Source organism: Rhea pennata, chromosome 2 (assembly GCF_028389875.1).
Source record: "Rhea pennata isolate bPtePen1 chromosome 2, bPtePen1.pri, whole genome shotgun sequence".
In the NCBI taxonomy this organism is placed as follows: domain Eukaryota; kingdom Metazoa; phylum Chordata; class Aves; order Rheiformes; family Rheidae; genus Rhea; species Rhea pennata.
Window position 1 is genome coordinate 90203935 of NC_084664.1, and position 25748 is coordinate 90229682.

General features: G+C 39.0%; 1 protein-coding gene across 5 annotated transcripts in view; it reads right to left on the reverse strand.

Moving 5' to 3' along the window:
• The window catches only part of CARMIL1 (capping protein regulator and myosin 1 linker 1), a 194039-nt gene that overhangs the window by 15959 nt on the left and 152332 nt on the right, over positions 1-25748 (reverse strand). For all 5 annotated transcript variants that reach the window (XM_062569894.1, XM_062569896.1, XM_062569891.1 and 2 more), the window contains 5 exons: positions 24677-24826; positions 7032-7098; positions 6530-6726; positions 3367-3473; positions 1155-1587 (listed from right to left, as the gene is read on the reverse strand). In XM_062569894.1, the coding sequence (XP_062425878.1) occupies positions 1155-1587; positions 3367-3473; positions 6530-6726; positions 7032-7098; positions 24677-24826 (954 nt within the window). The remainder of the gene's footprint in view (positions 1-1154; positions 1588-3366; positions 3474-6529; positions 6727-7031; positions 7099-24676; positions 24827-25748) is intronic.

Consider the following 25748-nt stretch of genomic DNA (forward strand, 5'->3'; position numbering starts at 1 on the left):
GGCAAGTATGTAGATGATCTTTGTTGTAAGGTAACATCTTCCAAACTATGGCAAGTAATAGCAGAGAACAAATAGCATCTTGATGAATGTTGAAGAGGAAGAGAAAGGGAATGAAGAAAAGCCAATCTTTTGGCAATTTCAGGACATGCTAACTACAGCTAGGAGGAAGAGGGAGGATGAGAATGACAAAGGTCGGCGGGAAATGGATATCGAACAAAATACTTTGGGATAAAATGTTTTGGAGTAATACAAGGATATCTCATCTTATGTTAAATACCTGAAGCAGGGTTCTTGCTCAGTGTTATCACCTCACAGAGAAGACTAGACAGGGAGGGGAATCTGAACAGAGGATGTGATGTGAAACAGATTTTTCTTTTTCCTTTTTTTTTTTTTTTTTTTTTAACATATGGCTGATTTCTCTGAGTGTTAATATTTGAAATACAGAAAACAAAGTCCTAAGAATGATTAGATACAGTGCAAAAGAGCAGAGAAATAAAGGGCTGCAATAAAAAAGCATAAGCAGGATATCTGTAAACAGCATTTGGAAGCCAAGTTTACTTTTCTGCACAGAATATATAATTTTAAACACAGCACACAGCATCTCTCAAGTTTGCTACATCACCTTCTAAAAGAAAGCAGTATAGACATTAGCCAATGTAGTTAACTCTGTCAAACACCTGAGGGATCAGTGTGTAGGGGACACACAGTTAGTGGTCTTTTCCAGCTTTAATTTCTGCTAAACACTCTCGCATTGCAAGTGAACAAATCGCACATCATTTAGCAGGGAGACATCCAAATCATCCTTGCTAGTGGCACAAAGGTTTCTCTGCAACACATGCAAATTAGTATGTATCCTCTACGCCTATGTTGGTTTGACATCAAGCAGAAGAACTGGTGTCACCTACTCTACACGAAGAGAAAGTGCAGGCTTTAGCGACATCTCCTCTACTTGTGCAGCCCAGTCCTTGGCTAGGATGTTCATGTTTGACCATCACAGCACAGAACAATTCTCTTGTACCGACAATATAATCTCTGGTGGAAAGCGGGTCAGATATGTCAAATGCCAGCCACCAGCCCTTGTATCCCCTTCCCTGAAGAGGCCTAGCTCTTGCTCACTTTCCACAACAAGTCTAGAGAAATCAAATTGCCTTCACCTTCTGGGCAGAGGCTGCTCTCTTCTCCTGCTTGGCTTTCATTTCTGCAAGAAGTCCGCTGCCCATCACCTGTACTCCATACCTCCGGCCCCCTTGCGGGCTTCCTTTGCTGTCACCCCTCTCAGACTTCACAGCATCATCTGGCTGTATCTCCTCGATTGAGTCTGGCGTCTTTAATTCCTCAGATCGCTCTGCACCACCATTCTGCTCTGCAGGTTTTACCTCCTTCTTACTTGCATCCACAGCTGGACTTTTCGCAGCAACCTTGGGTGAGGAGGGATCCTCTGACACCAAGACAGTCTGAGGACGTTCAGATTTGGAGCCTCTTGATTTGATTAAGTTAAGAAATCCACTCTTCCTAGAGTCCCTTTTCTTCTTCTCATCACCCGCTTCACTGTGCTCACTGCTGTCTGAACTTTTTGTTGATGGTCTCCTAATAAAAAGATACAGACATTTTAATCTCCTCTCTCCTGCCTTCCTCCCTTGGTTTTAAATAGTTCCAGAAGACTTCTTTTGGGCAAAGTTAACCTCTTGTATCACCCATACATCATCCTAGACCCACTCATTAGCTGGTGTTTCTAAATTAAAAACAGGACAATTGGCAATGATTATATTGTCTTTGAGGACTACTATGCTAGCCTTGTGCATAGTATCATGAAGAGAGGCAGTCATTTCAGCTGCACTGGGCATCTGGCTGCTTCCAACACCATCTAGGCATTTGCTTCAGGGTAGCTCTGCCCATGCACATATAATTTCAGACATTTCCGTTTCCAGAGCGTGCCATTGCTCATTTGCATCTGCCCATTATTAGAAACAGAATAATTCTGACCAAGCACACGACTTGCACAGCTTTTGGAGATCTTATCCTTTAGGAGTTGGCTTAGTCCCCTTCTTTCAGTAAGAAAGCCAGAGGGGTCACTTTTAAAGTGCAGATGCTTATCCTCAGGAAGTAATCACTAGTAAACATTTTCTACAGTCAGCTTAAAAGTAGAGTATCCATGCTTGAGGGAAAGCAGAGGAGACAGCATGTCTGCATACAAGCATCCCAGCTAGGAAAAAAGCACCCAGTGGAGCAACTGAGGACAGCTAATGGGGGCAAAGACCTTTGAGCCATGCACATGGTCAGGGCTGTGTGGACAGGGACAGATGCAAGTTCACAGAGACATCTGAAATGGGTGGCTGGTAGGCGCCCAAGGGAAGTAGCATGCTAGCTCTCTGACCTTAACCCAGCTAATCCATTTTTCAGAGCTACCACGATTTTATCACTATATATAGTGTATCACACATGGCTTCACATGTCACCATAGATATTTACAACTCATACTGACTTTAAAACATTTTCTTTTCCGGCTACAGTTATTTACCAAGTTAACAGCTACCATTTTACTTAATGGATGTCAAATATAACACAGAAGAGGTCATTCCAAGTTGTGTGAATTTGTTCTGGTTTTCTCATTTATTTATATAAATATTTGTGTGTGCACCTGCACACATGCAAACATCCATTCATGCAAGAATATCTAGATGACTGGTTCTGTAAGTACACAATTACCTACCAAGCAACTGTATTTGCAGTTTTTCCCTCCTCATACAAAGCTGAAGGAGACATATCTTTCAGACAAATACACTGATGAAATCTGGAGTACTACAAATTTGTCAAACAAGTTTTTAACAAGTATCTCTAAATCAACATAAATATACTGTCATTTAGCACAATGGTGTTTTTGCTCAGTATCAGTCCTTACTAGAGACATTCATGTGTATTACTAGCACTGAAGAATCATAGAATCAGTAAGGTTGGAAGGGACCTCTGGAGATCAGCTAGTCCAACCTCCCTGCTCAGCAGGGTCACCTAGAGCATGTTAGACAGGGTAAACTTAAGTAAAAACTGATATACAGCTCTGCTTTAGCTCTAATGAGCTCCAGTAAAGGCTGGTGTGAAGTCAACTGAATTATAAAAATACACACTAGTCAATAACCTGTTCCACAGGGTATATTAAAGCAATTTATCTCAAAACAGTCATTTTTAAAGAAGGGTAATCAAATTCACAACATGTTAGACTACTACAGGTATTTTCCAACTTTGACAACAACCATCTTGGGTATTGGAAACAGAATTCAATGACAACTTAGAAGTGCTACTTGCCCAGCTATAAGGATGGATATAATTTTTTTTTTAATTTGATTTTTTAATTTTTACATTTAAACTTACTTTGAATCCATTTTTGTCACTTTCTTGGTGAAAAATTCATCCACACCTTCATCCACTCTCCCCATGAGGCCATTCTGTTCCCCTTCTTGAGGCACTCCAGCAGATACCTAACAGAAGGAAAGCTCTCTCTCATATATAATAATCTAAGCATACTTGCTTAAGTGTTAATTATTAGGAGTTAAGAGATTATCGAGTTGTTCAAGTCAAGCAAAATTCAGTGCAGACAATGGAATCAATGCTGGAATTCCCCTTTATTCAGGCCAGTTATGAGTTGCTGTATCTCAAACACAAAAAGTAACCCAAAATGCCACTGACACTGTATGCTGCAATGCATGAGGTGAGCAATCACATGCCGTGGGCTTGTGAGAGCAGAGCACTTAGCAGACAGAAAAGAAGTTAAGAGAACAGTTAAGTCCTGATACATGCATTTAGAATGGACACCTGCAGAGAAAGGATTTTTGACAGCTCCTGTTTCCCTGTTCACAGAGAAACATATATTCTGGATTTTGGATTTAGAAACTTAGAAACTGAACTCCAGTAGGTTAACAGCACCTTTTATAACTCATTCAATCCACAATTTCCAAAACCAGAGAGCCCAAATATAGAAGAAGGTGTTTAACTTGAGGAAGCAAACATACATAATTTTCACCGAATGTCTAAAAACTAAAAACTTGCTCCCTTTCTTTGGTTTCAGTGTTTACATTTTGAATATGGGTGACTAGATGCATCTAAAACAGGCTGAGTTAGTAATACCTGCCAACCACAAAAGCATTGTAAAGATTAGTTGGCGACTCTACAGTATCCTGAAGATGAAACACATGTTCCTGTATGTGACTCTGGTGCAGAAAAGCTCTATTACCAGCAGAAATAAATGCCGTATAAAACCCTTTTAGGTGACTACAGAGGACTCCACAAGAACCAGCCCAGTTGTATTCTTGGCAGTACTAACGACCAGGAATCAGTTTGCCACAAAATAGTAGGGTTCATAATTTGAAACAATTTCAGTCAAAGAATATTTTAGTTGTTACCATAATTCAGAACAACTCTAGCTTCTCTTTTCAGCTGGAATACAGACTCTGTTCTGAAAAGGAGAGTACTCACTCTTAAAAGTCACTGTCAACATTAGACCTAGTCTTGTTGAGGCAGACATATAAACTAATGTTTTGATGAATGTGAAATTTTATAGTTGCCTGAACTTTGTTAAAAGCCTATTTATTTTATTATCACAGCTGATAATTAATAGTGTTACTGATACCCGCTGTAGCAATGTAGTGTTGGTCTGAAAAGTCAGTTCACCTGGTAAAAAACATATTGCTGCCAGTCAAACTGCATGCTTTCTATGAAAAACAATTTTATTCTAACAAGCCCAAACTTCTCAGATTTTCACTTTTTTCGTCCCCTTCAAAGAATTTATTTAATTAGAACTCCTGAAATTATGCACAATTCATACATGAGCATCGGTTTGTCAACAGCAGTGCTCATGGGCTCAGTGTAAATAGTCACCTTCTCAGTCAAAAAATGGTTCATGTTGCCATCAATAGAACTGAGAATCAATTTTATAGCGACAGCAGATTTCTCCACAGATGAGGACAAATATTGAAGTATCAAAGCCAAGTGTATTTCCTAACGGGAAAGTAATGCAGGAATCCACCAATCTAGTGCAAATAAGAAAAATCTACCTCAAATAAGGAAACTCCATCTGAAAAAGCGGTAAGTTCCAAAAAATGTACTAAACACAAACTCAGAGGGTCTAATAAAGTCCTCAAGGCACAGGATATTCCTATAACGTTCCTATTCAAATGCCTATTAGTGTTCAGTGTTAATGCCTGAGTCTGTTTTTTCGTGTGTGTGTTTTACTCTCCTAATGCTAAGAGTATATAACACTACTAATAAGAATTCTGTATTGCTGAGTACTCCCAGAGTATTGCATTGCCACTGGAAATAACACTTGTCCTTTATAAAAGGAAGCTCTTTCTATCTTTTAAGCAAGGTACTTTATGCTCCCATTCTGTGCCAAGTAACAGAGCATTTACTTTCCCCCCACCCAGCACCCTCCAACTTCCCTTGCCATATGTAGGTGGCACAGCATGCACTGAGTAAGTTCAGGTAAGAGGCAAGTTTAGCAACTGGGAAAACACAGAGGTTCTGCAGGACAACAAATTGGAAAGGTCAACATGGATGTGTTTCACTACACTGTGAAGACCAGGCCATTCTTCTGCTACCTCTACATTTCTCTTTTAGTGTGAGGGAATGAAAAGTTGGCTTGAATATCTCATCTGCTTGAAGTTTCCTCAATACCTAAGTGATGCAAAAAGCACTCTACTACCTCATGTATCTTTTCCAGCATCAGGAAGATCAAGGGCCCTCCCCTCTGACAATCCTAAGGCAGTAGAAAAGGCCATAGGAATTAATTTTTGTACTGCAGTTTTCAGAACAGTAAGGTGCCCCTTGATAAGGGATACTTATCCCATCAGCTCTGTTCTGTTAATAAGAGACAACCCTGTAACTCCTCTGAATACCCTATAGAGATACCTCCACAGAAATAAATCTTCACTGATATGGAATACCAAGGAAATGAAGCTGTGGAAACCCCATATATGTATACTTGGGTTCACACCAGTGTATTCTGTAGATAGACAGTGCTCTGTATTATTTTTCTACACCAGTCTCTGGCATGAAAAGCAGATCTGTGACCATGCAGATTTGCTGGCCCAAACTCCATCTTCAGTTAAGGAACTGTGGGAAGCTGGGTGTCACAGAGTAGCTCCTCTGAGATCTGGTAAATAGGAATTCATGCCAAATTACCAAGTCTTAATGCAGGCAGAAAAAAGGATTAAAGTGTTATAAACCCTAACTGAGAAATCTCATGATATTTTGTGTGTTTTCTCTGAAAGCTCCATGAACCTCTAGAAACTGCCTCCATTAAAAAAACAGAAGCAATTGAACAAAGGATAAAACATATCCTGGGTTTAGGCTGTGTCAAACAAGACAAAAAGCTTATAATGGGGGTTGCACACTAAAAGACATGAATACCAGCAGAAAAATTAAGAAGTTGCTTTTAGCTTTTAACACTTTAACATTCATCCTCATTACTTTTCAAGAACTGATTCATGGCAAAAAGCAAACAACAGACATCACCAACAATATTTTAATATGGACTCACTGCTGCTTGGCTAGGCTGCTGCTTTTTATTCCTTTTGGGCCTTAATTTTGTAAAGTGTTCTAGTTTTCTCCCTTCTTCTGATGGCAGCTCTGAAATGAATCCAGAAGTTCGCTTGTCTGGCCTGCTGGAAGGAAATGGTGGGTCTTCTATATGGATAGGTACTTCTTCCAGTGCTTTATCTAGATCAAATTCCATTTCTAAGAGAAATCAAAACTTTCTAATTAGACTTAATAATGCTATTTAAAACAAAAGGCAACGCCATTCCTCTCTCTTGCTGAAAATCATAAACACGTTCAGAGAATGTGCTCAGCCGCAACGTGTTTGTGAGCAGAACACAGTGAACAAATATCCACTACCAACCACATGAAGATTCACAAAACAAAGCAAGCAATCTGGGTCTCAAACGCAATCCAAAGGGAGCAAAAGTCTTCTGTGCTCTTGAATAAAGAACTTCCCCCAAAATCCAAACGTAGCAAGGAGGTTTTAACACTATCTCACTTACCGAAAGCTCTAGACACAGGCCGAAGCATTCTACTGTGGATGCTTTTCCTTTTTGATTTAGGAGTCATCTATCAAGATAAAATAAAAATAAAGTACTTCAGTGGACGGAAGAAAAGACAACACTTTTTTATTCTATGAAACAAATCAGTTTGCGAAGCCTATGCACTGTTTTAAGATCTGTTTGGGTTTAACAACAGGAAGGAATGGGGTTTTTTTCCTCCCTTTTTCAAACATGCAGAACTTCTAAACTGACATTTAGCTGAACAGACTTTAAAACTAAACCAGGGAGCTTTTCTTCTCCCCACTGAAATCTTAAGCTGTAAACAGGGCTATTATTTAAATTTTACAAGCATTTACTCATTGATTCCCAACTGTAAAACAAAGTTAATATTAAAACCTCACCTTTACAATGGAGATCATGAGGCATGGAAAATTTAAACAATTATTTTGCCCAATATTGCACAGTTAAAATAATACCCGCGATAGTTGCCCCTTGTTCTGGCTGTTATTTTCAATACAAAATACACTTTTACAGTTCATTGGTTAGTGATATACTACTGGGAATGACTAAAATTCAGGCAGCTAAGCCTCTGGACACCACCACACAGCTCAGCAAGCTGCTCCAGGAAAATGTAGTCTTGGAACACACAAATTTTCTCCAAAAAGCAAAAATACCATGCCAGTGTTAACAGTATCTTCAGCAATCACGTGACTCCCCTGGGCTTTAGATGTGCTGAGAAAAGGTGGAAAGTTACCTTGGCACACATTCAATGCATTTACTGAAAAAGTTACATGCTGCTATTCTTTTCATCTTCACATTCCCAGAAAAGGGAGTATGTTGCCTTAAGGACACAAATATCAGACTTAATACCTTGGTTTGGTATTTTTGGAAGAAAGCTGTCCTTACTTTCTTGCTTGAAAGTTTGTGTGGCAGGACAGACCTTTTTTTGCTACAAAAAATGCATGCGTCAAAAATTCTGAACTTCTGAATAGTTTAACATGGTAAGACTTTTAAACAAAAGGTTAAACGGCATGTTTTCTCAAGAGTTAATTTAAAATGACTCAGTTTCTGCAAAGATGGGCTTCCTTGTGGTACTTAGAGTCATATCTGCTTGTTTTAGTGACATCCATGTACTTCCATTTGTTTTCTAGTGCTATCAGCACCATAATGGCTTTAAATGCAGAGTGTGAGTCAGCAAGCTGGATTTTCCTCCAGCTCATGACTCATTAACAGAATTGTTAATCAAGTTTATCGTCACCATTTTACATGATCCAGAGAAGACAGAGTTTGGCCTTGAAACTTCAGACATACCATGCCTTCTTCATTTAAGCAGTTACCAGTTTTTATTTATGGAAAGTTTAACACATACACTTATATGTAGTAAATTTACCTTCCCGTCTGAAGTAGTTGGGAGGACTATTATGACAGTATACAGATGCTCAGAGTTAGGACAAATTTTCATAACAGGAAAGGCGTTACCTGTCTTCTCAAGATCAAAAAAGGGTTGCTAGTCTACACAACAGTGAGTGATAGCACTGTCTGGGCAAGAGAGCTGTGTTTTTTCCCAGTGATGCTCATAGAAAAAAAAAAAAAAAAAAAAAAAAAGATACGTTCAGCTGGTGCAGGTCTCAGTTCCACATTTGAAAAGCATCAGTACATGACAGAGCAGCTACATTCATCCAAACCTGAAACAGCTGAAGGCATTTGAGTGTCATAATGAAAAGTTGAAGGAACTCAGTATTTGGGCTGGGACAGCGATTAGAGACACAATCAGTAGTCCCTTGGTTGTACTTCCAGTCGCAGTTAATTTCCCACGTTAGTGTATAATTTGCATGCATCCTGTCTCGGCATGCTGCTCGTTCTGGCGGTGCGACTGGAAATTACATCTAGTAGGCTGATACGGCAGTTCACGCACTGAGGAAGATCAGAAAGGAAGACAGGAAAGAAGGTTGGCAGGAGACTTCTGATAGCCCATCAGCTTCACAGCCGCAGCTGGCATTCAGATTGCTCTTGCATGGACACAGGCAAACTGGGAAAGCTACAGAGCACCAACGCAAAACAGCACAGGGCAAGTCCTGATTCTTGTGCAGTAACTTAGATGTTTCAAGATGTCTCTGACCGCTAGGAACAAGATGATTTCATCTTACTTGCCAGATGAAAAAATACCACCTGATCACCCTGCAGAGCTTGTGCTGAAGACCGTAAGTCAATCTCAGAATAACTGCTATGACTTCTGGTCATCTTAGTATGATCCCTCAGCAGCTTGGTTGCTGGGGATAAAGGCAGAGGGACAGAGATGTCTCTCTTTTGCTTGAATGGCATGAAGCTATACATACACTCCTATTCGAAAACCTTCCACTTTCTAGCCTGTTTAGGAAGCATACAGATGAAAGGCTTCTTGCCAAGTGAGTGTTCCAGACCATATACAGAGCAAAATGGGTCAAAGCATTAATTTAAATAGGCCAGTGTGCTCTTTTTACAAAATATTACAGACTTAATCTCAGCTTAATATCTCAATCACTGTGCCATATTCTACAGCAGCACAGCACATTCCACCACCAGAGGAAATACATGAACTCCTGGGTAAAGATCTCTCCCCTCCCCAGCCCAAGGCCCATTTTCCATAGTTAGTGGAAGCAGTTCAGGTTCGCCGGATGCACATCATCTGCCTTCACACCACCTCACGTCACACCAACACACCTCAGCTCTCCTGCCTTAAATTTCAATCATGGCCTTTACAGGAGAGTAGTTAGCGTCAATCTCCCCCTCCTTGATTTTGTATAATCTACCACATTTTCCTGGGACTCTCTGTTATAGCAGACCATCTCCAGAACTCTCTCCTTGTTTATCCTCTTCCTGAGCACACTGTGGGCTGCCTGGCAGAACAGACAAAAAGATTAACTGCATATCCATTCTCTGGGAGACCCTCTTGGAAGTCTGCATAAACTCACATCAGTGTCTTCTCTGAAGATGGCTCTGTGAAAGTACCCCTGAGCAGTACACAGGAGCCAGCAAATCTCCTCCACATATCCCAATAAATGCCTCTTCATAGTTAGTGTGTCCAAGTTACCTTTAAACTCCCAGGTTCTCTTCCCATGTTCTTAAATGATCTTAAACTTTTCCAGATTCCTGATTTCTGACTCCGTTCCTCAGAAAAACTATCTGAGCTCTCTTAACTTATATTACCAAATGTGGAAAAACACTAGTATCTTGGGAATTAAAAACAACCCAAACCACATTTTAAACACAATTTTGTTTTGAGTGTTAGAAAACAGTGTGCCCTTAACAGCAGTCTTACACAGTACATATTCCTTGATTATACTAATAATAACTGAAATAGCTCTCAGTGCTCAGGAATATGCTCATTTCCATATCTCCCTCCTTCAGAATCATTTCTGTTTAATCCTATATATACGGATGCTCCATGATCCCCATCATTTCTGTCTTGAAAGATTTAAAACAAAATGATGAACAACTTCTCCCTCCCTCTGGAAACTAAGCTCCCCAACTTGTCTCCTCTCAACCCTCCCTCCTTTAAGACTACATATGGCTTTTCTGCTTCCTAAACACATTAAAGGGGACAGTGCAAAAAGGTAAGTGAGAGCAGGATTCAAAAATTCAAAGTGATTCAACGAGGTAAAGAAAACCCACCCAACCATATTGAGATAACCTGTGACATCTCTTCCACCTAAAACTTGCCATGGCAAGGAAATCCTAGCTTATGGTTATTTATAGGCTATTGTTTCATTAAGCTGGATGAGGCTTGAATATAAAACCAAACCAACAGATTTTCTCTCTGAGCAGTAACATCTGTGCTTGTATCTCTGACATCAGCACTCTGCTTTGGTTGGTCTTAAAGCTGAATCTTCTTGTAAAATCCAGTATTGTCCCTCAACTGCTGCCTATTTCATTCAGCAACTGCAGATGGATGACACTACAGTCTCCCAGGAGACTAACAAGGCAGTACAGAAGCAAATGGAGCACAAAAACGTAAACAAGTAGGCCAGAATCAGCAGAGCTAAAAAAAATACTTACACTTGTACAGCAGAGAGTCTCCATGCAGCAAAAAAGAAAGAAAAAAAAGAATATGAATGGGAGAAGACAAAGCAATAGCAATTCTTAGGATAGGAGGCAAAACCAGAAGTCACCAAAATAAAGAAAACTAAAGCCAAAACACTTAAAAGTCTTAGCAGGAAAGGTGACATGCAAGAATAGGGTAAAAATCCCTTGCATTTGGAGGTGCTATACAGTTTGTGTCTCCCGAGGATAATCAGAGGAGGATATGATCTCTCTACCTATACTAAGACATATTCAGATTTTCAGATGTTCTTTTCTGGTGTACAGCTTTCCAGTGGTGCCAACATCTGCCCTCTCAAAGTACTGGGGCTTTTCATTTTGCTGGCACCAGTGGTGAAAGAAAACTGCACCTCTGATATTTCCAACTCTGAAGGAGGCTTTTGAATTCAAAACCTGTATTTTGTTGTGGAAAGCAGGAAAGCCTGAAAAACAAAACAAAGCTTCTCTTGAAAAACTGAAAAGGGCTGCAAGTCAGTTCTTCTAAAGTTTAAATAAACCTATTAATAATTTAGAGGCACAGACCTTTCAAGCCCTTTTGGCACATTAGAACTATGCTATTCCCATTAATAAAGCAAGACCTTTGCTTTCCCCTTCAAAAATTAATAGAAGGGGGCACAGTCATCCTATGAAATGAAGCAATTCTGTAGTCTATCTCTTGGGTGGAAGATTACTCATCCAATCATACTCCTCCTCAATTTTGAATAAGAAAAGAAGTGGAGTATTTGAAACATGGCTATGTCTTCAAATTGAGTGAGAACTTCTGTTGAAACAACACGGCAGATATTGGCAAGGTGTTTGTGGGAGAAGTGAATACAGTTGAGGTCTGGTTTAAACTTCTTTGCAAGGAAATGCTGCTTTTTAAATGGATATCGTACTGACCTTTAATTATCAGTGCTGAAAACAATCTCCCTCATAACGTGAAGTTCAACATTCAATTGTTGAGGGGGTGTCAAGATTAATTATTCACAGTTTTGATATTTGCAGCAATAATAATCCACTTATTAGAGTTCACACTTTTGAACTTTACTGCAGCTAAGTCTTGAAGACAGGAGGGCACTTGAATGACAAGAACAGCATTTCTTTCACACAGCTCCAGCATTTCCCCACTCGCCTTAAGGTTCTTGTTTTCTTTCACTGTCAGTAACTTTGGCTTTATGTAGGAGTTCTCGGCTAACAGTGACTCAGGCAAACTTCCCCATTACTCCCATTTTGTATGCTGTCTCCATCCTCACCCCTACGCACTCCGTTTCTCTGACAGAATCCACGTATTCTACTCTTCTCTTGCCCACCTACTGTGCTATCATTCACTAGGACTAGTCTGAGACTGCATGAAGAGACCACAAAATCCACTGAGAAACATTTATAAAGTTAAAATCATCTTAAATATAAACCTCCAGCATGTCACAATCAATCCACGAACAGTTTCTTTTTCAGACAGTGTTACTGGGAGTACTCCAGACTGTTCACTGTAGTTAAAACATAGGCAGTGAAATTATTTGCATTACACAAGCAGCTGGAGATGAGATCAGGACCAAAGTGCAAAGCACTACACATAATACAAAACAATCCGAAGTTTAAGGGAGTTTACAAGCTGAGGTCCTGGTCCAGCAAGGCCTTATACAAGTTCCTACCTTCCACTCACCAGCGATCCCACTTAAGCGAGTGAGACTGCTGCTGCTTAAAGCTGCTTAAAAGTTAAAAGATGTTAAACAGTTTGATGGGAATATGAAGGGAGAAGAGGAGGAGGGAGGAACACAGTAAAGAAAGGTGAGAAGCACTGTTACGCTGCACATGGGGAATCAAAGCAAAGCAAAGGCTAAGCGACTTGCCTGAAGTCACCTAGGAATCTGACTGCAGTGCAGGGAACCTAATCCCAGATTATGATCTACAGTCTCCTGAAGTAACACAGTCCACCAGGCCATCCAGCCCTTCCCTTAGCTCTCAGCGTAACTACCAAATGCAATGCAGAGTGTATGGGGCAATGCTAGAGATGAACACCAACTCCCAACCAAAAAATCCCAACATAATTCAACCCAGATGAGACCAGAAATAGGACTAGGTAATAATAATGTGCTATCTTGGAATGCACTTGCATAACAAATATTTTCAAATACATTTAAACCAGCACTAAATTAATTCAGATATATGGATTTCACAAGGATTATCTCTGTAACTGGTATAAGAAAATAAAGTATTACCAAAAGTCTTGCTATTTTCCTTTTTAGCTTTTTCTTGCTATTTCAGTCAGTCATTATTTCCCACACTATGTCCACTCTCAAAAGTACCTTTGCCAGAAATGTCACATGTCAATTGCGTAATTAAAATAAATTTAAAAACTGTTGTAAGTATCGTTCATGAAACAGAACAGTAAGCTGACCAACTTTGCTTTGTTCCATTTGAATCTTTGGTCACACTGAAGCCCTAAAAGCTAGACGTAAGAGTTGCTACTGCTAGCTTCAGCTACTCAAGATTTTATATCATGATTTCCTTGGCAAATCCTCAGCATATCTTGTCAAAATTTAGCTATGCATTTCCCACCAAAATGGTGTCCTAAATCACTACCTTCATAATCTACCCCCAGACTACCACTATCCCTGGCAAGTTAAATGGAATACTAAATTACATGACAGCTAAGTATTTTATGGGAGACAACAGTAAAACTTTGAATGCACTGTTTAGAAACCAAGGCCAATCTGTAATAGGCTGCTGTTTGTTGACGCAGCTTCTCTTGAATGCAACGCTATGGCACTTTTATCTCAGCAGAGGATCTAGCTCCAACCTTTTTTTTTTCACTCATATGTCATCTGTACAGAAGTACACTAAGTATATATTATAGACAAATATGGCATATAAATAAGACATATCTAAATGTAAGGAATATATTTGTTTATTCCCTCCTCCAAGAGTTGAATTTGTAAAGGAAGAGCTGCAGTTCAGAATCAATTTAATTAGTCCCATCTAAACCAATCTGACCTTCAGAATTACTTAGTACAGCAACATTTTCCAAAAGAGGAGCAGTAGCTCTGTAAGATAAGCTTAATAGATTTGCCCTTGAGCATTCATTTCATTTTGCTAGCCAAGGAACCTTCACTTTTCTACTTGCTAAGATGTAGGTGATGGACTCTGTGATATTTCACCAAGAATTGCTGTATATTTTTTACTTAATAATTCCATGCCTGCATCTTTCAAGTCATGTAAAATTCCTGCTAATAAGCAGCACACATAGAAATATCTAAAGCTCTTATTCTGAAAAGTAATAAAAGCTTCAAGAACTAAACTGAACAGTTCCTGAATTACTAAATATAAACTAATCTTTCATTTAATTTTCTGAATGCCTATCTTGCAACGTACTCTGCTTGCAACTGATCTCACCTATAAAAGAATAAACAGTTTTCAGTATCATCAATTCTGTTTTCTAGTTGTTCAGAAAGAGCCTAAGAGCATCATCTACAGCAGTTGCTCATTAATACAAAGAAAGAGGATGGGTTCAACTAATTTACTGTACTTTAAAATTAAGCACAGAGCTGGAGGCTGCTGCAGGTCAGATGGCACACATTATCCCTTTAAACCATCACAATCTGCTTGCTTGTGATTGTTCATTACATTCAGCTGGCAAATGCTGGTGTAAAATTTATTTGGCTCATGACCTAAAACTTCCACATAATAATAAGAAAAAGCTCTTAAACTCACTGAATATGGACAGCTGGATAGTTGTTTACGATACGTTCAGGCAATTCTTCAAATACAGCCACCAACATTATGTATTAGATGTCTCAGGCAATAACATGATTAAAACAGGTTTGATGCCAGGTACTTCTGAACCAAAACTGTTGCACCTGGCTGCCTTACAGCCTCTCAGGTCTGAGTACCAGCATGGTTTCTGCGCCCCTCCTATCTTCCTCCATGCTTAAGTCAACAGTTACCAAAAGGATAGAGAATCACTCAGGCAAAACACATCAATCATCTTCTCACCATCAGTAGATTCTTTTGGGGGCAGACTGTGCATCAGTTTTGCTTGCACTGCAACAGTGACATTTCAGAGTAGAAACACTAAAGGGAGGCTCATTGCAATGAATCAGATGCAGATTACCCAGGACAAGGAAGTGGACTAGGAGCCTCTCTGCTCAGAATTTTGATGGGGATTTTTATCCTTGAAAACTCAGGCCCTACTTGAGCTGTTGCTCTTTGTTCACTGGATTTTCTCTCAGTTACCTTCCCACCATGCACAGCCAGTTTTTAAGCCCTCCAGCCACTTTTGAGATATATTTCTTAAATTTAAACATAAAAAATTCCCTTCTGAATTTTAAGTCTTGTCATAGGAACTACTATATCAAGGTTTCTCCCTATTAAAAAAAAAGGGAACTAATCAAATATTCCAAGACCCTGTATGGAAAACAGAAATATTTGAGTAGACAGACACTTGCTTTTGGTACTCTTTACCAGCTTTGATATCCACTTAATGCAAGACAGAAAGAAAACAAAACTAGTAGCTGCTTTGTATTAAAGAAGAGTTGTTGTTTTACACTGATGGTTAAGATTCATGTTCCAATAATACACCTAAATGTATAAATAACTTGAAATACATGAACAGAGTTCAATTTGCTGCCCAGGTATCTGTGTATACTATTTCATTAGCCCTCATCCTGCAACATGGGAAATAGATAGAAACAGATAGATAGATTAATATCTGATAGTTATAACTAGCCATGACAGGATGGCCAGACTCTTAAGGTAGCTCTCTATAGTGCTACTACGCATGTGCGATGACTGATTTTAATGATGCAGACTGGTCAGACAGTCATGGGGCAATGCACGAGCCCTGGAGAGACAGATACACCATGAAGAAGGGAAAGATTTCCACCCTCCAGAACAGAACTTCTCATGTGTAAGCAAGGAATTGAAATCTGGCTAGTGGTAAAACCCTGAATTCTGCAATCCCACATGAGAAGCCCAAGCTTCTCCTGGAACAGCTAAGTGCCACGGTATGGAAATGACTCATAGCTAAAATAAGATGTTCTGATCAGCTTTGAGTGAAACCACCCTAACTTTTCAAACACTTTGTCTTTCCATTCTATTCATTCTTTTTAGTTTTCTTTAACATTTACTTATGTGAAGTTTTCCTCCCCCAGCTTATGTGCTTTTGGTTTCATATCAGTATTCTAATCCTGTTTCTCCTGACCTCACAAATTCATAGTAATTTGTGCACAAGAAATAAGATCTTACTGTAGAGATATACACACCATTTTGGATTGAGGCTTTAGCTGACCTGAATAACAGCAGAAAAAAGCATCTTTGAGTTTCCTCTAGTTGGGGGAGGGGGGAGAGAGAGAGAGAGATGTTTTGAAATAAAATCTGATTTATGAATTTCTGAATAGGATTATGTGATGCAGTTGTCTGTGACAGCAGGGATGAGATTTGATGACTTAGAAACTTTCTAGCATTTTGGCATTACATTCTTTTTTTCTTTTTTAAGTTCTGATTCCAGTAATCTTAACCTTCCTTCCCATGACAAAATATACCCAAGTTTAACAGCACTCAGTAACTACCTGTCCTAATACAGACTTCTCTCCCTCTTCCTGTGGAATACAATTCTTTATTCATGCAATATGAGATATTGATTTTTCACAGCAGAACCCCACAAGCTTTCTGTTCTTCTACCTGGAGAGAGAACCATAAAGTACTGAATAAGACAGAACTCTGCAAGTGCTGTTTTAAGCAGGCTTTCCAGATTTCAGCATCAACAAGACTGCCCCATACAGCACACATATGTAATCTGGGCCAAGTAACTTAACTGAGACTCTAGAGGAACTAAACAGCAGTACAAAGGACCACACAGACTATATAAAAAGCTCCTTAACCACTTGAGATCGGTCGGTCTACCAGGTATTAATTGAATCAAGAGGTGTTAAGGCTGCAGACAGATGTGCGCTCATAAGCGGCATTATCAGAGGTTATCCTCCTCAAGCTGTTTGCTATCATCCCTCTGCCAAAGCTTACCAAGTCTAGATTCTGCCAGAAAACTCCTCCAAAGGAGCACTCACTAGTCTGCCTTGGGAAATAGTGAGGGGATTATTTTAAACATAGGACATAAAAAGAGAAATTCTGGATCCATTTGCGCTGAATAAAGATGGCACCAACCCCACAGCTCTGCAGATCATGCAAGTGCCCCCATAACCCAGCCTGGGCAAAGGGACTTCATTACTTTGTCCTCACACCCTGTTAATGTTACCTGAGATAGGTAGGTGAGTACTTGGATGATCCCTTCCCGCCAGCAGTAGAGTCGAGTGCTATATGGCAGGGGAAGTGAATCCAGTTAGGGATAGTAACCTCTCTCACTAAGTCAGTTAAACTGGATAAGTGTTCATCAGCAGGCTAAGGCCTGCAACAGATAGTTGGTCTAAACCAACGGATAGTTGGCCTAGATGCTTCTGCCTACAAGGCATGCACATGTCAGCTGGCAGAAGGGCAGAGGGTGGAAGCTGGTGTGGCACTATCTTCAGTCTGCATAGCTAAATGTGGAAGACCTTTCTGTCAGCCACAGACCAACTTCATAGAAGTAAACACCATCTTAAAACCATCACAAGGAAGTTATACTCCCAAGACCAGTGTTTCAGTGAGCAATGTGTTACTGAACTCTTCAAGTATCATGAAAGTCACGCTAAAAGAAGTAAAACGATGGAAAGTCAGAATCAATAAGACAGTTATTGCCACAAAAGATATAACTGTACATCCTTCCCTCCCAACACACACACACACTGCCTGTATAAATCTCAGGCTGTTAATGAAAAAGAAAGCATCAGTACTATGAGAAGACAAGCTCGTGATAGAGAAGTGCCAAAATGCAAAAAAGAATACCCAATGGCTGTGCTTTATGACCCTCATTTTAACTTAAGCAAAAACGCTCTCCTATTCTATCATTTTATTTATAATTGAGTGTATAGTGTTGTTACCAGAAGCAGTTTATTACATTCTTCATTTGTTTCACTTTGTGCCAATAATGTACCCTAAATTGTGAGAAACAGCTCTGGACTCCGAGAAATCTGAGTTGGTTTAAGAAAAACACACTACATATCAGTTATTCATCATCTCCTTCCACTCAAAAAGACCAAGATGACAACACTGAAAGCCAGGTTTCTTTTAAAGTGTTTCAGCTGGTAATATAAAAGCCCTCATGACCGTGAAAATTCTGTAGGCTATATATGTAACAGGCATTGAATGAGCACTGTTAAGGTCCTTGAAGGTATAGAGGACACAAAACCTGCTAATAAACAAGACAGTCACAAGATTGTGCAGAACTACTGGTTTGATACCAGCTCCCTTTTTCTCTTACTTTCTCAGCTGTGGTACTGTATACTTAGGGAAGGGCTTAGATTGTGCAGTGGGGTCCCAGTAATGTTTTCATGCACTGTCCTAACACTGGGGGAGTCAGAAATAATATTAATCTCTTATCAGAGTGGATTTGCTGACAGACTTGTGATGGAGCCTTTTCAGAAGCCAAGACAACTTTCATATACCATTATTATCAATTTCTAGCTTCCCATAGAGCACTGTGTTACAGTAACAATGTATGTAACAACATTCACTTCTGCTAATGTACATAAAGAAACTGAAGTGTCACCGTCAATTTAATCTGTCATTAATCCAGTCTGCTGCCTTTGCAATTACCATCAGCTGCTTGTTCCTGCCCTCAGGATTTGTTTTGTGAGCTCAACTGGAGGACTAACCTGTTGGTAAACTAACCTAGAAAGAAACTCTCTATAAAAAACTCAGTTTGCAGCTGGATCATTTCCTGCACACAATTTGCAGCATGATTGCATGAATACTGGCACAAACGTGAGGGTCTGGACAGGAAAGAGTACTGAGTATAGGGGAAAGCATAAGTGCTCTTTCCAGCACGAGCAATAATTTATGCTGGATTAAGCTGGTCCCAGCTTTGTATCTAATTCAGGAGAACGTAAGGAATGTAAGAAGGACAGGGGCTCTATTGCAGTAGGCTTTGCACAGATGCCCTTCATCCAAAAAGCTGAATATCTACACCTGAGATAATTCTGCTGTAGGTGAACAGAGCCCAGCAAGAATGAGATGTGGTAGTAGGTCAAGGTACACTGGAGAGTCTCTATTTTTGTTTTTCTTCCTACAACATCGGAACACACATACATATGTATCTTTACCATGATTTTCTCCTTTCTCCAGTTAGCACAATTGAAGAGTCTGTGGTGTTTTAAATTCAATTTTTTTTTTTTTTTTGGGGGGGGGGGGATTTTTAGCTGGTACCTTACAAGTTTTCTTTAAAAAAAAATTATTATAGCATGATGAGCAAATTTTCTCATTTTTCTCCAAAAACACTGATATCCATACATCTTGTCTTTCAGAACCTGTGGATTTATAGGTCTGCACCCGGATACTGGACTAACATGTTAAATCTTGACAATAGCTTGTTAGTACATTCCAAAGGGGAAAAAATAATGTTAGTTCTCTATAGGTGTTCTGTTACTTCTCTAAATTATCTTTTCACTGTACAAGTGACATCTATTGTTCATTAAAGACAACAATATTAATTTATTGCTTATGGTAATTTTTTAAAAACTTGTCCTTTACTACAGTCATAGAACCACCTCAGCGATTAAAACTAGAAACAAATGAGAAATGGTGAAGTTTCAAATATTCATCACAGTCATTTTCTATTAGCTGCAAGCATTTTTGCAAACACCTAATTTACCATCCAACCATTTCAGTCTTACACTGAAATGCTTTAAAGAAGATTTATTTAAAGCAGATTTATGAGCAGACTTGTGTATTACAACCTGCAATTCCTTCACATTTTTTCAGACAATTTCCTAATCATCTCTCTTTGTAACACAAATAAACTGCTGCTTTGCCCTAAAAAAACAGTACTTACCCTGGCAGTAATACTAATATATTGCTGGAAAGTATATTTTAAAGATGATGAATACACACACTTCTAGTAAAGAGACTACTTCAGTCAAAAAACTTTTCTTCAAATAATGGCTTATCTCTCTTGATCTCCTTTTAGTATTCCAGAAACCAAACATGCAAATTTCTAAAAGAATGCTTTAAAATACACTGTTAAATATTATCTAAAAAAAGATGTTCAATGGAACATCATTTTGGTAGGGAACTAAACATCATTTAAAATCTCTTACTTCTGCAGAGAACTGATGGCTACAAAAGAACAACACACAACTGGTAGCATTATACAAAATTAAATCAGTTAATACCTACCTATACAATTACACATATCAAGATATACAATATTCCATCTCAGTAAAACGGGGTGATTTATTTGAAGTTAGTTTTAAAAAGCATGCATTAGTTTAAAATATATTATTCTTGTCACATGCACACAGAAAATCTAGGAAAATGCATTATTTTATGAAGCTAATTCATGATTTAGTCCAAGCTTTGAAAAGCAGGCTATGCTTTTTCCTTTAATCTGAGAAGAGCAAGTATTTTTTTGCATAAAGACTTCTTACTTGCACATAACTTTTATGTAAACACTTAATACAATCACCGCAGCTCTAATTAAAGGAGTACAGCTAAGACAGCTATAGATTAGGGAAAAATCAATTTATTGTAGTGCAGCTCAGGGAGATCCAAAACTCTGAGGTCAATGATGTTCCAGCTATCATGTCCTACCCTGCACCACTCAATCACTCCCAGTGTCTTCAGTACTCCTTTAAGAGCCTGGCAAATTCAGGTACGGCTGACAAATCATTCATATTAGGGGCTCTCAGGCCACAGTTAAAGGCTGGAGGAGAATCAAATCCTATTAGTTTCAGCTGCACAGTTACTATACAGAATTTAAAATGTCCTAATTCTCACAAGCAAAAATGGTAGAAAACATTTAGAAGTCTCTTTTTAGCAGTGCACTTTAAAGGCACATTCCTGATACTCTGTTTTGTCTGATCAGTTCATACATATCAAACTTAGAAGTGGATGGCAACTCTCCTTACTGGGATGGCAATCCCTCCCACCAACAGTCCAGGTTTTCTAAACAAACGTTCCTGTCTTCCAATTTCAGTCCATATATAACAGTAAATACCTCACAAACATCTTATTCCAAATACACTTACCTCACCCCTAATCATTCACCTAGCATCTTTCAACATAGAGTACCTCTCAGTGCTGTATATTCTCTCTGTAACCATAAGGTAAGATAAAAGTCAAAACTGAACCTAGAACCAGCTTTTCCCAAAATTGCTCAGATACAGCTTCAGTGGGGACCAATCAAACAATATGCTACTGCACACATTGCCTCAGCCAGAAAACTGATTCTCAGTGGGCTTGCTGAAGGAAACAAAAGCAAGAGAGTGACAGCCTTGCTTAGTTTTGCAAACTCAGAAAACCCAGTTCCTTCAAAACAGCGGTCCAAGCTCAGTGCCTCTCCTACAAGTCCAAAGTCTCTTCCTCCCAGACACCTTCTCAAATTGTTTGAGCAAAGTCAAAAAGAAATGGCTTAGAGTAGAAGAGCACTTTCCCGGCCTCCCAGGGATATTACCATTTTCAGTCCATTTTCAATATTCACTTATATGAGCTCGAGCTTACAAACATGCAGAGCAGTGGGCTGCAACACAAGGTTTCAGAGCTGAGGCTTGCAGAATATAGGCACATCATCTGCTCCCACAGCTCTGGTCTGTTTAAGCACTACAATTTGTAAAGCTTAGGATCTCCAGTGACCAAACAAGGCAGTGTTCTAGAATAAGGCCATTTGGGAAGTGGGAGCTAAACAGCTATTTCTCATTTAAGATTAATAATAACCAAAGGAAATTAGGCTACAGTTCATAAAACCATATGCTTATATTTCTAGGGAAATCTTTCAGTAACCTAAGTTTCTTGCATTGACCTACTCACAAAGCACTCACTATAACCCTTTTCAAAAGGCTTCCCATTTCTGTGCAAACATCTGTACAATACTGAGAAGGCAAAAATCAGAAGAATCTGAAATATGTGCAATTTTCCCACAGCTATGTATTTTATTTTAAATTATTAATTCTATCCAGAAGAGCTAAGAAATCCATCCTTAAGATGCTTTTAGTAGCAAAAAACCCAACCAACCAAAAGAAACCCACCAATAACACTAGCTCGGTCAAAATCTCTGGATTACTCCAGCCACTACAGGCTTTAAAAAAAAAAAAAAAAAAAAAAAAGCAACCAATATCACCAAGACCCACAATGCAAAAAGCAGCTCTTAAGTTTTACAGTCTTTAATAAGTGGATTCTTTAGCACTGTGTAAGCTCACTGCTTATTTATATTCTGTTTATTTGATGCTTCATTCTCAGAAATTAGATATTGATGAGTACCTGGATAACAAAGGTGTTTAAATCTCTGTTCAAGATACAGGTGAATGAAGAGAATAAAGAGAAATATAAACACTGCTCAAAGTAAGCACAGTTAGCATCTAGTGCACCTTTTAAATAAGAGTGTAAGCATCATCACACTTCTGTTATTTTAATATGAACAAAATGAAAGATAACAGCACAGCGATATGATACTTTCATATAACCATGGTGATAGTAGATGGAGACAAGAGCTATTTTTTAAAAATTTTCAGTATTATTATTTTTAACACACTACAAGAATAGATTTAGAGCGGGTAGGGAGGGGGCAAAATGAGCACTTAGCTTATTTTTCTATAGATGAACCCAGTGTGTGGAAATTTACTCATAGCTATAGGGTTAAGATGCTACATATTTTACTGTAACATCTCTCTCCCATAGGATTTAGGGATCAAAATGACTCCTGAATGTTGGCTGCAGAAAGTTTTTGGAACTCGATAGTACTGGTGATGAGCCAGATGATGCCGTCAACGACATAGGCCTCAATGGCATCTGTGATGTTCAGACAAGTATTGCATCAAATCAAATCTTGGTAAGGCAGCAGATTTGGAAGGGAGAATTAACTATTTTAAGCTGATGCTTTCAGTGACAGCATGCTTTTATTTTACAGCTAAGTCAGACTAACAGACGGCTGCTGCAGAAGGGAGCAATCCTGCTGCTCCTTCCCTTGAGCTGTACTTGTCCAACCTCTGTTAGTCTATTCAGGGAAGTACGTCAACAAAACTACATGTACAAAAAGACGTAATTAATTTTTTGCCAGTTTAGCTTCTTATGAAAGCATGTGGCCAAGAAGAAGCTAGGAAAGAAAAGACGACAGACCATCCCTCCCAGCAGTTGTCACCTATTGAATTGACTAAGTTGTAATACAGAAGTCTCTATAGCAGAATTCTTCAACTGACTGAGCTGGATTGGAGAGAAATTTGAGGTTGAAAACAGTTAACAATCTATTTATTGGAAATTTATGGATTTACATCTCAAAAAATCATGATATGGCAGTGGGACATATTTATAATAAAAGTCACCCACCAGACTTATAGAGCACTTCAGTGTTTATATTCAGCCCTCTTACTGAATCTCACACTCCTAATTCAATTACTTTTCAAAAGTTTGCCTTGTAGGATCATTTGCAGCTCTATCTCAAGATTTTAAGACTTCCTCCGTACATCCTAAAAATAATTTTATAATACACCCAAAGCTTCTGTTCACGGTCAGTAATACAACTTCTAGCCACAAACGATTTCTGTCACAGCTCAGACGAATTCCTGTCACGCAGAATGAAGACAAAGGCAGAAAACAGCCTGTTGCCACCCAGCAGGACATTGAGTGAGGTGATCCTTTCCCTCTACTGGTGAGATTGCATCTGGAGTACTGTGTCTCATTCTCAGCTCTCCAGTATAAGGGAGCTGAAGCTACTGGAGCGAAGCAAGTGAAGGGCCACTAAGACGATTATGGGAATGGAGCATCTTTCATACAAGGAAAGGCTGAGAGAGCTGGCACTGTTCAACCTGGAGAAGAGAACCCTGAGGGGCAATATTAGCAGGAAATATAAATATTTGAAGGGAGGTGTCAAGAGGATGGGACCAGACACTTTTGAGTGGTGCCCAGCAATAGGATGAGAGGCACAAACCGAAACACAGGAAGTTCCATCTGAACATTAGGATAAACAACTTCACTGTGAGGGTGAGAGAGTACTGCAATAGGTTGCCTGGACAGGTTGTGAGGTCTCCATCCTTGGAGATATTCAAAAGACAGCATATTCAAAAGATAGGATCCTGGACAACCTGCTCTATGTGACCCTGCCTGAGCAGGGCAGTTGGACTAGATGATCTTTAAAGGTCCCTTCCAACCTTAACTGTTCTGTGATAGCATGGTCTGCATTATTACTGCAACCACACCTCTACAAAAGCTTGGCCTCTGAAAAAGATCATTTATAATACTAGTTTCATTGTAGCAATGTATGCAAGGGAAAGGCCCTTCCCTAGAAAGGGACCAGGAAAGAGAAAGTGAAGAAAAAGAAAAGGTTTTCTTTGCTTAATAGCAATATGTAACTCAGACAAAATGTTCGCAAGCTAACATTTATTTTTTTTCCAGAAGCCGATTCCTAATTGCAGTTTCCTGATATCATGAAATTGCCAAATTGTAGTTTGAAAATCATTTTTCTTCCAATAATTTACATTTTTAATCAAATGGACTGAGGAAACATGTCTTACCATACAAGTGTCTAAATCTTCCAAACGTTCTATCTCTGTCAACTCCTCAACTGTGATAATAGAGCGTTTAGTAGGTTTTTCTTCAGCTAACTCAATTTCCAGTGATTCCTGCTGTGGCAGTGGTTTGCCACGTCTGGTCAAATGGTCAGCCTAGAGGCAAGGATAAAGATAGGAATACATCAATCAGACTGTAAAAAAGACAAACAATACCAAACCAGAAAGCCTGAAGAATTCAAATGACCATAATTCCTGAAAAAGCATAACCCAGTTGAGTGCATTAATCTTTATATACTTTTTTTTCTTTTTCTTCTTCTTTTGAATGGAAAAATCTTTCCATTACACATTCTAAGAAGAAAGGCAAAAAGTTTACTGAGGAAAAAGAAAAGCAAAAACCATGATCTTGTCAAGAAAAGGTTTATTTGATAAAATTACCTCAAACAACGGTGTCAAAACAACATACACAGATATTTGCAGGTGGTTGAAATAGTAGTACCTAACACTCCCAATTAAAGGAGTTAGCACAGAACAGGATCAACACATAGAATCTTTGCTTTATTATGAACTGTCAATTTTTAAACTGTAGCTGTCAATTAAAGATTAACACAGACAAATTCTACAGGAGTTCCTTCAAAAAAACTTTTGAGATTTATACTCTTCAACATTTTCACCAATGGTACTATCTGAAATAATCCCTAGCTAACAAAAACATGGCAGAATATTAAACTGGGAGAAGGACATGCTACTGCTGCAGGCCAAAACAGATCCAAAGTAAACCAACTAAAATCTAACATATAGTCAAATAATTCCTGAAGGACAAAGAGCATTGGCAATTAGCTATGGACTCAATCTTGAAAAACAGTGACTGAGAAGCTACTGGGAATCTAGAATCTGCTACTGGGAGGAAGATCTACCAAATCCAGTGCTGAAAATGAGACACCCCTGCAACTTTTTGATGAACTACCACTCCAGTTCTTTGACAAAAGGTAGGAATTGTTATTTCCTTGGCTACTTAGAAAGAATAAAGGCATGTCAAGAGCAATGCAATATCACTCCTATATGTGGTGTTTGTTAA